Source organism: Aricia agestis, chromosome Z (genome assembly GCF_905147365.1).
Source record: "Aricia agestis chromosome Z, ilAriAges1.1, whole genome shotgun sequence".
Taxonomy (NCBI): domain Eukaryota; kingdom Metazoa; phylum Arthropoda; class Insecta; order Lepidoptera; family Lycaenidae; genus Aricia; species Aricia agestis.
In genome coordinates this window covers 22,018,097-22,032,801 of record NC_056428.1, presented here as the reverse complement: position 1 = coordinate 22,032,801, position 14,705 = coordinate 22,018,097, and the positions used below count along the sequence as shown (strand labels likewise).

At 32.7% G+C, this 14,705-nt stretch overlaps 1 protein-coding gene across 1 annotated transcript in view; it reads left to right on the top strand.

Annotated features, from left to right (window-relative positions):
* The first annotated feature begins 6,426 nt into the window (after window positions 1-6,426).
* Window positions 6,427-14,705, top strand: part of LOC121738818 (solute carrier family 46 member 3) — a 45,752-nt gene continuing 37,473 nt past the window's right edge. The window contains exon 1 of the mRNA XM_042131069.1: window positions 6,427-6,614. Within this exon, the coding sequence (XP_041987003.1) occupies window positions 6,582-6,614 (33 nt within the window). The 5' untranslated portion in view covers window positions 6,427-6,581. The remainder of the gene's footprint in view (window positions 6,615-14,705) is intronic.

Below are 14,705 nucleotides of genomic sequence, written 5' to 3'. Positions count from 1 at the left end.
CTAATTAGTGTACTAAATCGGAAAAAGTGTGGCTTCTAACTGACTAAATCAGTGTTGCCAGATGGTTTCAACCTTTTATCTGTAGTGGGAACTGCTAAATCTGTATGAAAGTCAACAAAAAAATAACCTATTAATCATTATCTACGTTTTTTTATGAAAAAAGGGATACGTATTGCCTTGATAAAGTAATAATCGTATAATAAATAAAAATATACTGAAGTTATATTTATTTTAAGTAAAAATAGAAATACATAACAAAATCTAATAAAAAAAATTGAACACACTAAGGGCATGTTTCACTACTTCCTGATAAAGTGCCAGATAGGCTATCCACAACTTTTTTGACAGATTCTCCATACTATATCAGCTGTCAAGTTAAGTTGTGGATATACATACATACATACATATAAATAAAATTGAAGTGTCTGTTTGTAATATTGAAAGAACCATTTTTTTACTACATGCATATGAATGTATATAGGGTACATACACCAAAACAACATTTTTTTCAATTTTTGTCTGTATGTCTGTCTGTCTGTCTGTCTGTCTGTCTGTTTGTTCCGGCTAATCTCTGAAATGGCTGGAGCGATTTTTTTGGCACATAGTTGATGTAGTAAGGCATAACTTAGGCTACTTTTTAACCGACTTCCGAAAAGGAGGAGGATATATTTCACTTTTTTTTATATTGGTTCGCGGACAACTCCGTCGTTTGTAGACCGATTTCCAAATTTCTTTTGTTGTTGTATGAGATGTAGCCCGAATTTGGTAACATGATCACGAAAGTGGTGATCTGATGATGCAATCCTTGGTAAATCGACAGGACTCCTTAAAATGTATAAAGAAACATATAGAGATTTTACGTTTTTCTGTAGGATTTTAAGCTTAAACTACGAAAAAATTTGAATTTGCGCCGAAGTACACCCTGGTTCCGAAGGTGCTGTAGAGAACTCTTGAATCCTTATAGATAAATGTTCAATGTCAATGTGTCAATTATACTAATCATCATCATCACTATACTAATGCCATGAATCTTCACATTATTATAAAAACTCTTACCTTTGATTATGTTATTATTCTACCGTTTGTTGTCTGATTTTCAAAACTCTTTCGTTGCTGTAGTGTTTATTTATATATAACGAGCTTTTGCCCGCGGCTTCGCTCGCGTTAAGAAGTATTATTATATACAAACTTTCATGCCCTACTTTAACCTCTTGGGGGTAAAATTGATCAAAATCCTTTCTTAGCGGATGCCTACGTCATAACAGCTACCTGCATGCCAAATTTCAGCCCGATCCGTCCAGTGGTTTGGGCTGTGCGTTGATAGATCCCATGTCAGTCAGTTCTTGAGTTTCATATATATATTTAGATATACACTATACAACAACCCGAATTTGGTACAATGCTTACGAAAGTGGTGATCTGATAATTAAATTCGTAAGATATAGTGGGAACTCCTGGATTTTTTTGGGACACACATAGACGCGTTAACTTTTTCTGTATTCAATCTTTATTTTTTTTTGTTGGTAGCAGCTGACTTCAGCGTAATTTCTATGTACAATTTATCGTATTATACATAACCAATTTTCTAAAATCATAAAATAAATATAAGCATAGCAAGTTCACCTTCAAGACAGTGAGCCTTTTTTGTAGATCTAGAAAAGGAGAATATTTCCGCCATACATAGTTTAGTTATATATCATATTATGACTTAGGCAGCTTTTTCATCAAAAGATTCCAGATTTCCGATACCTCTGAGAAATGTTAATATTATATTTTACTCAAATGCACACAGAAACAAAAAAAAATTAATATTCCTTAGCCCCCGAAGAAACATTCTTTTGATTGGTGAAAAGCGCATGATTTTACCACGATCAGACGGAACTGAAGACTTTGATTTATGACTATGACTTACTTACTGGGTAAGGAACCCTAAAAAGGGGGAAAATTTCTCTCTTTTTCATTATCTTTGTTATCACATTTTGTTAACGCGGACGAAGTCGCGGGCAACAGCTAGTAATAAAATAAAAACAGGGCAATAAGATAGAAATATATTGTATACTAGCTGTTGCCCGCGACTTCGTCCGCGGCAATAATATTATAATAGTAGTATGTCTGCAGGCTGATATATCTCAAGCATCGCGCTAGCTAGAAAGTTGAAATTACAAAATATGTATGAACAAATATAAAAATTTGAAATATATCCTCCTCCTTTATTGAAAGTCGGTTAAAAGTAACTTAGGTTACTCCTTATTATATCCGCTATCTGTCAAAATAAGTCCCATTAAAATTGCCCCAGCCGTTTCAGAGATTAGCCGGAACAAACAGACAGACATACAGACAGACAAAAATTGTAAAAAGTGCTATTTTGGTATATGTACCGTATGTACATTCATATGCATGTAGTAAAAAACGGTTCTTTCAATATTACAAACAGACACTCCAATTTTATTTATATGTATAGATTATTTTCATTTGAAATTTCTTTTGTTAAATTTTGACAGCAACTGCTCATCAATCTCTAGAATCTAGATTATCTAAGCATTCGTAGCATTCGTGGGTAATTTCTAAAGTCTGCTGGTTCCAACTTCCAAGTAGTTCAGAAAGTTCATAATTCATAATTTTTCGTGGAGCAAATATTCTTTCAACCATCTTTTTCGCTTTTTATTTATTTTTATTTTCGTTGAGCCAACAGCTAAGCCTATGAGAAGACCAATTGTTTGTTGCTTTGACAGAACTGGGGCCATTAATAGGATACACCAGGGGCTAAAGAAATGAAAAAAAAGTACGTGTAATATCTATAGCTGTCTCCCTTACCTCAAACCTATACCGCAGAAAGCGATAGAGACAACTGCAGAAAATCCAGAAAATCAACGATTCGTTGTCCACTGATTCCTTCTCCAAAACTTAACCGATTTAAGTATTTTTTTCATTAAAGATTAAAAAAAGGCTTGAGCTGTGTTCCTATGTTTTGCTTTTTTTGTATAATCTAGCCAAATCTGTTTTCTGGACGTTTGAACACAGCGGAAAATCTGGTCATTTTTTTGTGTTTTTGAACGTTCATATCTTATTTAATAATTAAATTATGAAAAAAAAAGAAAACATAGGGACATCGTATTAGTGGCCGTAGATATTCAGGAAAAAAATTATAACTCTACTAGCATTATCCAGAGAGGAAACAGGGGACAACGTTTGTATGGAAAAAAGGGCTGTGTGGACTCCTCTTAAGAAGACGTCTGGCCAAAATCGCCGCGTCGTCACAACAGATTTAGTTACTTAATTAGGACAAGTGGAATAAGAAGCTTATTATTAGAGTCTTCTTTTTAGGATCCTAGCTAGGACTTCTAAATTTAGTAAAATGGAATAAGTGCTTCAGTATTATTATTACATACTTTAACGATCATATAATATTATTGTATAACTTAATGTCACTATTTGTGCACGTCCTATCTGCTGTTTTAATCCTATCTCTCTCCGGAGGGCTGCTGGAAGAGATTCTTTTTAGAAATAAGCAGATCCTTTGTGTCGTCTTTCTATGTAAACTGTATAGTGTAAAATGTTTTCTGTGCAGAATAAATTTATAAATAAATAAAAATAAAAAAGTAAAACCTCTGTGGAGTAAGACTAAGCCCAATTTCACCAACGTCTGTGAAATTGGGGTAACCCCTCTCTCCTCCATATCTCCTTGATCGCTTCCACTTCTCTCGCCCTCCCGTGCAGTCCTGCCGTGAATGGGCCCTTTTACTGTTCATGCTGTCAGATTGTGGAACTCGCTCCCTCACCTGTGTGATGATGATGATGATGATGAGTTAAAGTTAACGCTCGAATTAGTATCACGTTACCTCTTTCGTTTTTCTTATGAATGAAAGAGAAGACTTGACATTTTAACAAGCTGTTAGCACTAACAGACGTTGGTAAAATTGGGGCTTAGCCCCAATTTCACCAACGACTGTTAAAGTTAACGCTCGAATTAGTATCACGTTACCTCTTTCGTTTTTCTTATGAATGAAAGAGAAGACATTACATTTTAACAAGCTGTTAACACTAACAGACGTTGGTAAATTGGGGCTTAGTCTTACTCCACCCCACTCCCACTTATGTATACATAATAATGGTATTTAAATGGATAGAGATTCAAGATAGTGCTCTTTCAAACGACGTTTAAAAACAGCAATGGTGGGACTGTGTGAGGGAGCGAGTTCCACAATCTGACAGCATGAACAGTAAAAGGGTCCATTCACGGCAGGACTGCACGGGAGGGCGAGAGAAGTGGAAGCGATCAAGGAGATATGGAGGAGAGAGGGGTTACAGGATGTTAAAAAGCATGGAAAGGATATGGGAGTTGCGACGGAGACGGATAGGAAGCCACTTGAGTTTGGAGCGGTAGGCCGATACTTTCTCAGACCAAACACGAAACGAATACAGAGATTCTGTAAACGCTCCAACCTCGTTAACTGCTCTTCAGTGGCGTCTAGGTAGCAGGAATCGGCGTAATCAAGGATGGGAAATATGAGTGTCTGGACAAGGAAAATTTTGGTCTGTATGGGTAGAAAGTTTTGGAGGCGCCTTAACGTGTGCAGTGAATGCACTTTCCTGCTCACTTCGGTGACTTGTTGATTCCACGATAGATTACAGTCCAGAATTATACCTAAGTTTTTGGCCCAGTCTGTATAGTTAATTACGGTACTATTGTAAATAACACCAGGCACGTTACTAAGCCGTTGAGTCATATACCTGCTGCCAATAATCATGGCTTGCGATTTTCTTTAATTTTATGGAAATAAAGAACTTTCATTACTTTAGTTACCATAACTTAGTTAATTTTATGAAAATAAAGAACTTCCAATAACATATATTTTTATCGATATGAAATTGATTATTTTAATTCATATTATAAAAAAATACGTTTTTTTTATTATTTTACTTACATTGTCACACTTGACTCACCAACAAAAATAGGACGCTTCTTATTAAATACTTATCCATGTATATGTATCCATGTATAAATTTTGGCAGAGTCAACTGCCAAAATTTATACAAAAACGAACTATGAGAGCAAAATGGTGATACCTTTGGAAAGCAAAAACCAAGCTAAACATAGTCTTACCCATAGACTTAATATATATATAGGTTATGGTCTTACCCAAAGAAACTCATTGGTCTTACCATAATATTTTAGGTTTAGTAAAAATATAAGTGGTAGTTGATCCAATTTCAACTTACAGATAATCGATGTATACTAGTATATCTACATTATCTCAGTAAATAATAAAATAATGTATTTTTAATTTTGCTGTACTGAAGGGCCTTTTGATAGGTAATTATCTATGACCATTTATTTTTTCCTAATTTTGATGATGTTAAAAATATAATGTTTCGTTCTTTCTGACGCTCTCCTGTAAAGTTTGCAATTTGTTAGTTGACTCAGTATAGTTAGGTTAGGGGCAGTCGTATTGTGTCTCGTTTATCCCCACGATCGACGGGTTAAAGGGAACAAAGGGACATGAGGGAAAAAAAGCGACTTTGTTTTATATTAAAGTAGCCTGTCAAGAAAGTGAAGAAATTAAAAACATCGTAGTGTCATCTCTTTTTTCTTAGGTGGCACATTCACTATCCTATATTGCAGTCCGCCGTGCCGGCCGTCCGCCGGCTTATGCAGGATTATGAATGGTGTCGCAGGTCTCTGAGATTGATTTGAAAGGGATGACAATACGATATTGCCACTTTTTAATTTCTTCACTTTCTTGACAGACTATAAATTACTAGATGTTCCGCGCGGCTTCGCCCGCGTAATTTAGGAATGTCACGTAAACACAAATTTTTCCGCAAAAAAAGAAACGCATGTCCTTTCACGTGGTCTATTCTGCACGTGTGGCAAATAACATAAAAATTGCGCCAGTAGTTTCTTAAGATAATAAGCAATTTCAAATAATTTGCTCCGTTTTTCCACATTTTCCTCTATTTATTTGCTCCTCTTAGCGTGATAAAATATAGTCTTGAGCCTTCCTCGATAAATGGGCTATCCACTGAAATAATTTTTCAAATCGGACCAGTTGTTCCAGAGATTAGAGCGTTCAAATAAGCCCTTTCAAATAATTTCCCCCATTTTTTCCACATTTTCCTTTATTTCTTCGCTCCTATTAGTCTTAGCGTAATAAAGAATAGCCTATAGCCTTCCTCGATAAATCGAAAATTTTTCAAATCGGACCAGTAGTTCCTGAGATTAGCGCGTTCAAACAAACAAACAAACTAACAAACTCTTCCGCTTTATAATATTATTAAGTATCTAAGATTAGTATAGATAGAAGTAGCAATGACAATACAGTTTATTTTCATTGCCCTATCAGTGTCAACAGTCAAAAAGAAAAAACTGTCAATAGTATCTGTCAAGTGTCAATGTATAGTGGATTCATTGGATTGTGGCAAGAAACATAAAAAACACGTAATTTGTGGCGGCAATTGTAAACATTCCAAATTCGGTAATATAGTTCTTACGGCGTACGAACTACGAAGTTTAGTTTACTAGTGTGAAGTAAAATGTGCTTTGTTTTATTAAATTTACTATAAATTGCAATACTACTGAAATGGATTCTAAAGCAGAAGAAAATCACAATTCGGTATGTTTTCAACATTTCGTAAACTTTTCTTAGTAGGTATTACTTACTTATTTAACAAGATGCATAAATTAATAAGTATATTTACAATAAAATATAAAGTTTGCTATACAAATTTTAAGGTTATTTAATATATAATATGAAGTCTTATTAACCACATTTTGATACCATCTGATATTATTTATAATTTGAGGTTATCCTCATAGTAGCAGTAATATTTTGTTTAATAATAAATCTTTTTTAACATTTAATCTAGTATCCTAAGTAATAATTTTTTGATAACTCTGTATTTTTTATTTAAAAAAACTTATTTGTTCTTATATTAATCTATTAGACTGCCAATTTAGAAATTGTACATCACATGGTATTCATTATTATTTCTGCAGCATAAATTTTAGTAAGATGCCGCCTATTTGCTATATTCCTTACCTTAAGTTGTTTTTGTTATGTTATATTGTTTATATGCAAATAAAGAATTTATAAATAAATTGCCAACAATTAAAGTACTTAGTTAGTATAGTTTTTTTACAAAGTTGTATCTATTATGTATAAATTTTTGTTACGGACTGGATATTACCTGCAAAGAGCCTAGTGGGTACCTTTGGTTTGCACTTGAGGGGGTGCAGGTTCTATCCCGGGTGGAGGCATGTACCAATGTGACATTTTCAGATCTCAAGTACATTTACGGACGCACACGATACATGAAAGCACTTTATGCAATACATTAATGATTTTTTAGGAAAAATATATTATGTAAGGAAAACACTTAGTTGGTCTCAGACATATTGACCTGTTTATTTCTCTGGACTAGCCCGACTATGTTGCAAGAATGTTGTATGCGGGCATTTTCAAAAAAATGTGTACCCCTGGTTTTTACCTTGTCCCTTGACTTCGCTACAGATTATTTGTAAAAAATTACATACTAACATTTTGTAATTTTAATTTAGGAGCAAAAACAAGTTTTCTTTTATTAAAATACATTCACGTTTGTATAAAATTTTATTTAGTATGAGATTTATAAGGTTTTTTAAGTACCGAAATCTATTAAATTCACCTGTCCCCTTCCCAGAAGTTGTGACAAAATCTTTAATAACTATTTTTTTTTTCTTAAAGTAAGTTACTTAAAAAACATATGTTAGATTCTTAAATACTTAATGTATCAATTGAATGTCTTGTTATTGAAAAATCTAACATAATTTAACTACAAATTAATTAAAATTATAATCATGAAAAAACAACCCGGCCGGAATGTTCGGTTTAGTGACCGTTTTTTTTAGTTTTATAAACATACTACAAAAATATTTTCGGCACTAAATGATAGCACTATATTTCATTGTACATCGAGAAACTTCAATTTGAATTTAGTAGTTAAAAATCTGCTACAAGACGCGGACGCAGGTTGGATGGTTCTTCAGGAACGGTTTATTTGTTCAGATAAGTGACCATATTTTGTAAGCATTATTATACTTTCTCCAACTGTTTTTACTGTTAACACGTTGCAAAATTAGCTTAGTATTTAGTAAAAAAAATGAAATTGTGATAACTATTATTGGTTATTTACAAACACTTTAAAAGTAAAAGAAAGTAATATTACGTGACTTCCGACTTGTGACTTTTCGTATGGTTATATATAATGGAACGGACAAGTCACAACAGGCGGAAAGCATAAGGCTTAGTTCACATTTTAAATAAATTATTTTTTTATTCACAGATTTTATTAAGGCGGGGATTAATCTCAATCAAAAACGATAACCTTGCACACAACCAAAGACCAAGCGTATACGCATCGCAATAAGATTTATTTTAGCTTAGCATAAAACTATAGGTTCTCGGGCGGATCTTCTCTATTTTTCATGTTTTTTTTAAATATCTTTGGAAATAAATATTAAGAAACAAAATTGCTCGGTTAAAGAATTTATAATATAGATTTACTAACAATTTATTCAAATAAAATGTACACTTATCCTAGTTAATACTTATATTTCGATGAAATAGAGTTTTTTCGGAGGTAAGTTTGTAAATTAATTACAGCCAAAGTATTACGTTTTATTAAAATGTTTATGGTTTAAGGTATTTTGAATATTGTGCTTTATATCTCATATTTTTTAACACTTCGTTATTATATTGGAACTAGGTAAACCGGGAGTCACGGAATAACAAATTGGGGTTTATCCTCGCCTTAAGAAAATTGGTGATTTTAAACTGGTACGATTAACGTACAAATATATTTTTTATGACTTATGTGTTAAGGTGACGCCGCGTTAAAGTAAAAAACCGTTTTGGATATGTTTTAGATTGCTAGTTTTCTATGAAAGGCCGGCCCGGCCTCTCACAGATAACAAGCAATGGAACAGCAAAAAATGGAAAGGGCGTAAGCGACAAAATAGTTTTGTCGCGTAATTTAAAAACCATAAATACATTTCATATAAGCTATGGGCAAATTAAAGTGTATGCTTGAACCAATCCATGTACATTTTTGGAAGCTTAAATCACTCTCCTTTGTTGGAAAAATAGGAATCCTTTTTTTTTTACACAGGTCTATTTGATTGATAATTCTGTGTTATAAAAGTTGACCAATCGTGTTATATAGTTATGCTATGGGTAAATCGAAGACAAAGACATAATAAATACTGACAATGAACTTTAATTTCTTAGCTTTAGTCATTGAAAAATCGATATCGCTACAGCCAAATTATCAAGGCGTCGCCTTTACTTAACAATAACAAATATTTAAAATTTAAGTACCTAAAAGTTTTATTTTTTTAAATAATTTTGATTTTATTTCCACTACTTTTCTATCAGTAAAGTTGAAAATAATTTTGTGTCATTGATATTTTTAGATTTATAATAACTAGACATCGGATTATATGCATTTGCATACTTGCATATGCAAATGCATATTATAATGTCACTTTTTAGGCGATGGTGCATATTTTGGCAATTTTGCATATTTCGGTAGTTTAACTTCTATGGGCATTAAGATGGCAATCGGAAAATGTTGGTAGACAATTATTATTGGCGTATAATAAATAAAAACTAAAAAGGCTTTATTTCAAGAAATTAAAAATTTTGATTTTATGAAATTATAAAAATTGGCGCTTTTATTAATGTCACTACCGGAAAAGTCTTAAAAAAAATAATAAATTTTAATATTAAGTGACTTTTGATTGATTGATTAAATACTGACAATGAACTTTAATTTCTTAGCTTTAGTCATTGCTGAGAAAAATCGATATCGCTACAGCCAAATTATAAAGGCGTCGACTTTACTTAACAATAACAAATATAGTATTTAAAATTTAAGTACCTAAAAGTTTTATTTTTTTTAATAATTTTGATTTTATTTCCACTGCTTTTCTATCAGTAAAGTTGAAAATCATTTTCTGTCGTTGATATTTGCAGATTTATAATAACTAGACATCAGATTATATGCATTTGCATACTTGCATATGCAAATGCATATAATGTCACTTTTAGGCGATAGTGCATATTTTGGCAATTTTTCGTTGATAGTGCATATTTCGGTAGTTTAACTTCCATGGGCATTAAGATTGCAATCGGAAAATGTTGGTAGAAAATTATTATTGGCGTATAATAAATAAATAAAAAGTCTTTATTTCAAGAAATTAAAAATCCTGGACTTTATGAAATTATAAAAATTGGCGCTTTTATTAATGTCACTACCGGAAAAGTCTTTAAAAAAAATAATAAATTTTAATATTAAGTGACTTAGATAGTGCATATTTTGTGCATATTTCGACCATTTTTCGTGCATATTTGCATGGATATTTCGGCGCTTTGATCGTGCATATAATCCGATGTCATTAATAACTTAGGAATTCGTAGACATGTGAACACATCTTTATGATTATGAGATGTTCGTCCCTCTAATTAATGAAGTTAAATCTATGAAATCAAAGAATTTTTTACTTTTATAAGTAGTGCAACAATAAAAATGTTTAAATAAAAGGTTTTTGTGTTATAAAAACTTCTTTATATATGTTAAATATTACTTACTCATGTAAAAAAATGAAAAATAACCTAGTGGGTAGGTCACATAGTCACACTATGGATTAAAAATAATTGCTACTCTTGTTGATCCTTGAAATTATCAAATTTTTTTTTAATAAACAATTAAATATGCATTTCACTAGATTAAATTAACGAAGAAATCCATTTATTGCTGTATTTTTTTGTATTAAATTATATTTACATTTAGTCGCACAACGGAATCTGTTTCGTCGAAAATTCTATTTTGTTTCAATAATATCAGAATAATATAACATTTTCAGCGTTCTTATTAACTTATTCCATTAGTTCAATATTTGTCCTTGTATATGACATTCAAATAAAGGTAAATAAATGACCTTAAAAAATATAGACATATTTTTGCAAGGGTACACGTTTTTTTGAAAATGCCCATGCACTTGAGCAACCATACAGACATTTAAAATCTTGTCCCAGCCACTACAATATTTAAAAAGTGGTTATTTCCTTTTGAAAATACTGTATAAAATTGCCTGCCAATTTGTTTGCACTGAAACTTGGAAAGCATACATATTTCAGCAACTTAAACTTACAGACTATGTCCATTCTCACGTCTTTCTCAATAAGTACCAAATTAAATCCATAAATAAAAATATAGAAATATAACTTAATGCCTCAAGACTTAATGCGGTCAACAATAGAATAGCTATTGTGTCTGGCTTTTCCACAATCAAGGTTTTAAGTTTAAATCATTCTTTGATATTGGTGGTAGTATAAATATTTGTATAATGTTATTGTTCTTTGATAGTAAAAACCACACAATTAACTACAGCGAAAAAGTAAACTATAGCCCTTTGGGTGGCTACCCCGTAAAAGTGGCATGTAAATGTCGCAGGCAACTGGTTAAAATAGCTGTTCAATCAAACAGCTAGCTCTTTGACTTTACAACGCTATTCAAACTTTTTTACTCGTCTAGCTTTTTGATTGAATATTTTAGTCGCTCAAAACGTTCAACACTACAGCTGATTCAAAAGCCGTCTAATTGAATTAGTTCTGCGCTCACCACTATGGCTGTAGGTGCGTTTTGTTTTTGTCAACTAACCGGTGCTTGTGGTAGTTTCAAGATATTTTACGGAAAGAAAGTAGTAAATATATTATGTTACAAGTGTGATTAAAGAGACAGATATTATGGGGGCACCCGGCACATACAAGTGAATCAAAATTGAAACCAATATTCGAGGAGAAATTACGGGATTTGCAATATAATAATCTTCCAAGAAATTACACAAAGTTTTCCTATTCTCTCAAATTACATACTAAACTAATGGTCACCTTAGTTAATTTGCCATTTAACCAGTTGGCTAAGCGTCGTCTAGCTGTAGTATTGAATGTTGCAGTCAACAATTCGGCTAAACAATGTATAGCCTTGTCATTGAATGGCGTTGTTCAGTCAAAGGGCTAGCTGTTTGATTGAACGGCTATTTTAAGCAGTTGGCTGCGACATAAACATATTAAAGAAGATACATTAAGAGACACTTTTGTAAGTAATCATAGTATTCCGTGAATTATATTGATAAATAATAATTCAAATGAATTTTATATTAGCAGCCCTAACAAACATTGTTTTGCCATATTAAATTATTTGGGTTTTGATAAATTTATGATACCTTATAAACACATAATATTTCATCAAAATTGGTTCAGCCGCTTTGGAAGAGTTCAGCAACAAATAGCATAACAGATGAATTTAAAGGTTCTTCTCATAAAATATATTATCTTATATTGTAATTTGTAACGTAACTTGTTTGTCAGATGATAGTTAAAATTATCTCAATGTTGTCAATCCACTATTATCTTGAGAGATATTTTATTGCTTACTCACACTTACATAATATGTAATATTCTACAATAGAGAATGTTACTAGGTACCTATGCCAAATTGCTTGAATTTTTGTCACAGTAAAACCTGTACGAGGGCTGCTATTTATGTATCCGGAACTGGCCACTTACAAGAACAATATTTAAAAAGTAATTACAACATTTGAAAATGGAACTCTTTGGTTGAAGAATACATTTTGTTTCATGTGACTGTCAATTATTTTTCCATTGTGGCGTCATTTTGAAAATTACGTGTCTTCATTTGCCATGGATTTAACGCGTGAACATTTTCTTGCAATGATTTACTACGATTTTCGGCGTGGGCTAATTCAACAACAGTGTTTTATTCAACTCACCGCAACTTTTGGAGATGAAGCACCATCAAAAACCACTGTTTATCACTGGTACAGTGAGTTTAATCGTGGGCCGTCTATGCTCACGGATGAAAATAAAGAAGGTCGCCCAAAAACAGCTGTTTTCCCACAAAATATAGATGCTGTGCGGGAACTAATAATGCGTGATCGTCATGTTACATATCGCGAGATAGAGGCGTCTTTAGGCATAAGTATGACGAGCATACATAAGATATTACACGAACATTTGGCTGTAAAAAAAATATGTTCGCGTTGGATTCCGCACTTGACAATCGATCAAAAACGGGCTCGTGTCGATTGGTGCAAAAAATTGATAAAAAAATACAACCGTGGTACGTCAAAAGCCGTTTATAATATCTACACAGGTGATGAATCTTGGATCTATGCATATGACCCCGAAACTAAACAACAGTCAACGGTGTGGGTGTTCCAAGATGAGCCGAAACCAACAAAAGTTACTCGTGCAAAAAGTACTTTGAAGCAAATGGTCGCCTGTTTTTTTTTAATTAATGGACATGTGGCTACAGTGCCATTAGAGAATCGTAAAACGGTTAATTCTGAATGGTATACGACCATTTGTTTACCAGAAGTCTTTGAAGAAATAAGAAAGGACAACCGACAACGCAGAATCATATTACATCACGACAATGCTAGCTGTCACACCTCAGCTGAAACAACTCAGTTTTTGGAGGGTCAAAAGATCGAATTGACTGGTCATCCGGCGTACAGCCCTGATTTGGCACCTAACGATTTCTTTTTATTTCCATACGCGAAGAACAAATTACGTGGTCAACGTTTTTCGAGCCGCGAAGAGGCTGTTGATGCGTTCAAAATGCACGTTTTGGAGATACCTCAATCAGAATGGAAAAAGTGCTATGAAAATTGGTTCCAGCGTATGCAAAAGTGTGTCGATCATCGCGGCGAATATTTTGAAAAGCAATAAAACCATATTAAATGATATATGTTTGTTTCTTTTTTTAATTCCGGATACATAAATAGCAGCCCTCGTATGTCTACAAATACACTAGTTTATGTTGTAGTCAAAAATACCTAGTAGTTTTGATTTTATAGGCATCGAAAAATATCTAGTCCCACTAACAGTCCCGTGATCGCTTGTAACGTCATATCCGTTTGTTTTAAGAGTTTTCCAATGTCGCCGTTAATAAATGCGCCAAATTTCATCATTCCATCAAATCTAAGGTTTTTTTATTTCTTATGTAACAGTAAGTAGGTTAAGTACCTAATTTCCTACCAAATTTTCTGATTGTATTTTGCAATTCGATCGATTCTCTGTGGAAGTCCATTACCTACTTTATTCTTTTTTTTGTAATGTTGCCAACTGCAAAGAAAAGTTTTGTTTCTAGAAAGATATTGTATCGGGTAGGTATATTGCGGAAGTCTGTAAATAGGGCTCAGCTCAGCACATATTATATTTGAAGTATTTTGATCTATCGTAATTATTCGTACCTCTATTTCGTGGCCTCGGTGTGTATCATGATAGCTAGTTTGGATATTACGAGATATAAAACGACTGAAATATGCACTATCGCCTAAAATGTGCCACTATATGCTTTTGCATAATATGCAAATATGCAAATGCATAATATAATCCGACGTCTACAAATCAGTAATAACCATGCAAACACTTATATTGTATCCTTTATCTTACTGATATAACATCTTGATCTTTGCCATCATTCTAATGTCTAGGAATAAAATATGATTTGGGTTAAGTATATTTTACGAAGAATTAGTTTTTGTTTTAAGAGGGCAAATAAAGCATCGTTCTTCTCTCTTCACACTTATTATGTCCGTCCGTCTTTCATATTAGTCTAAGAAAATTAGTCTCAAAATC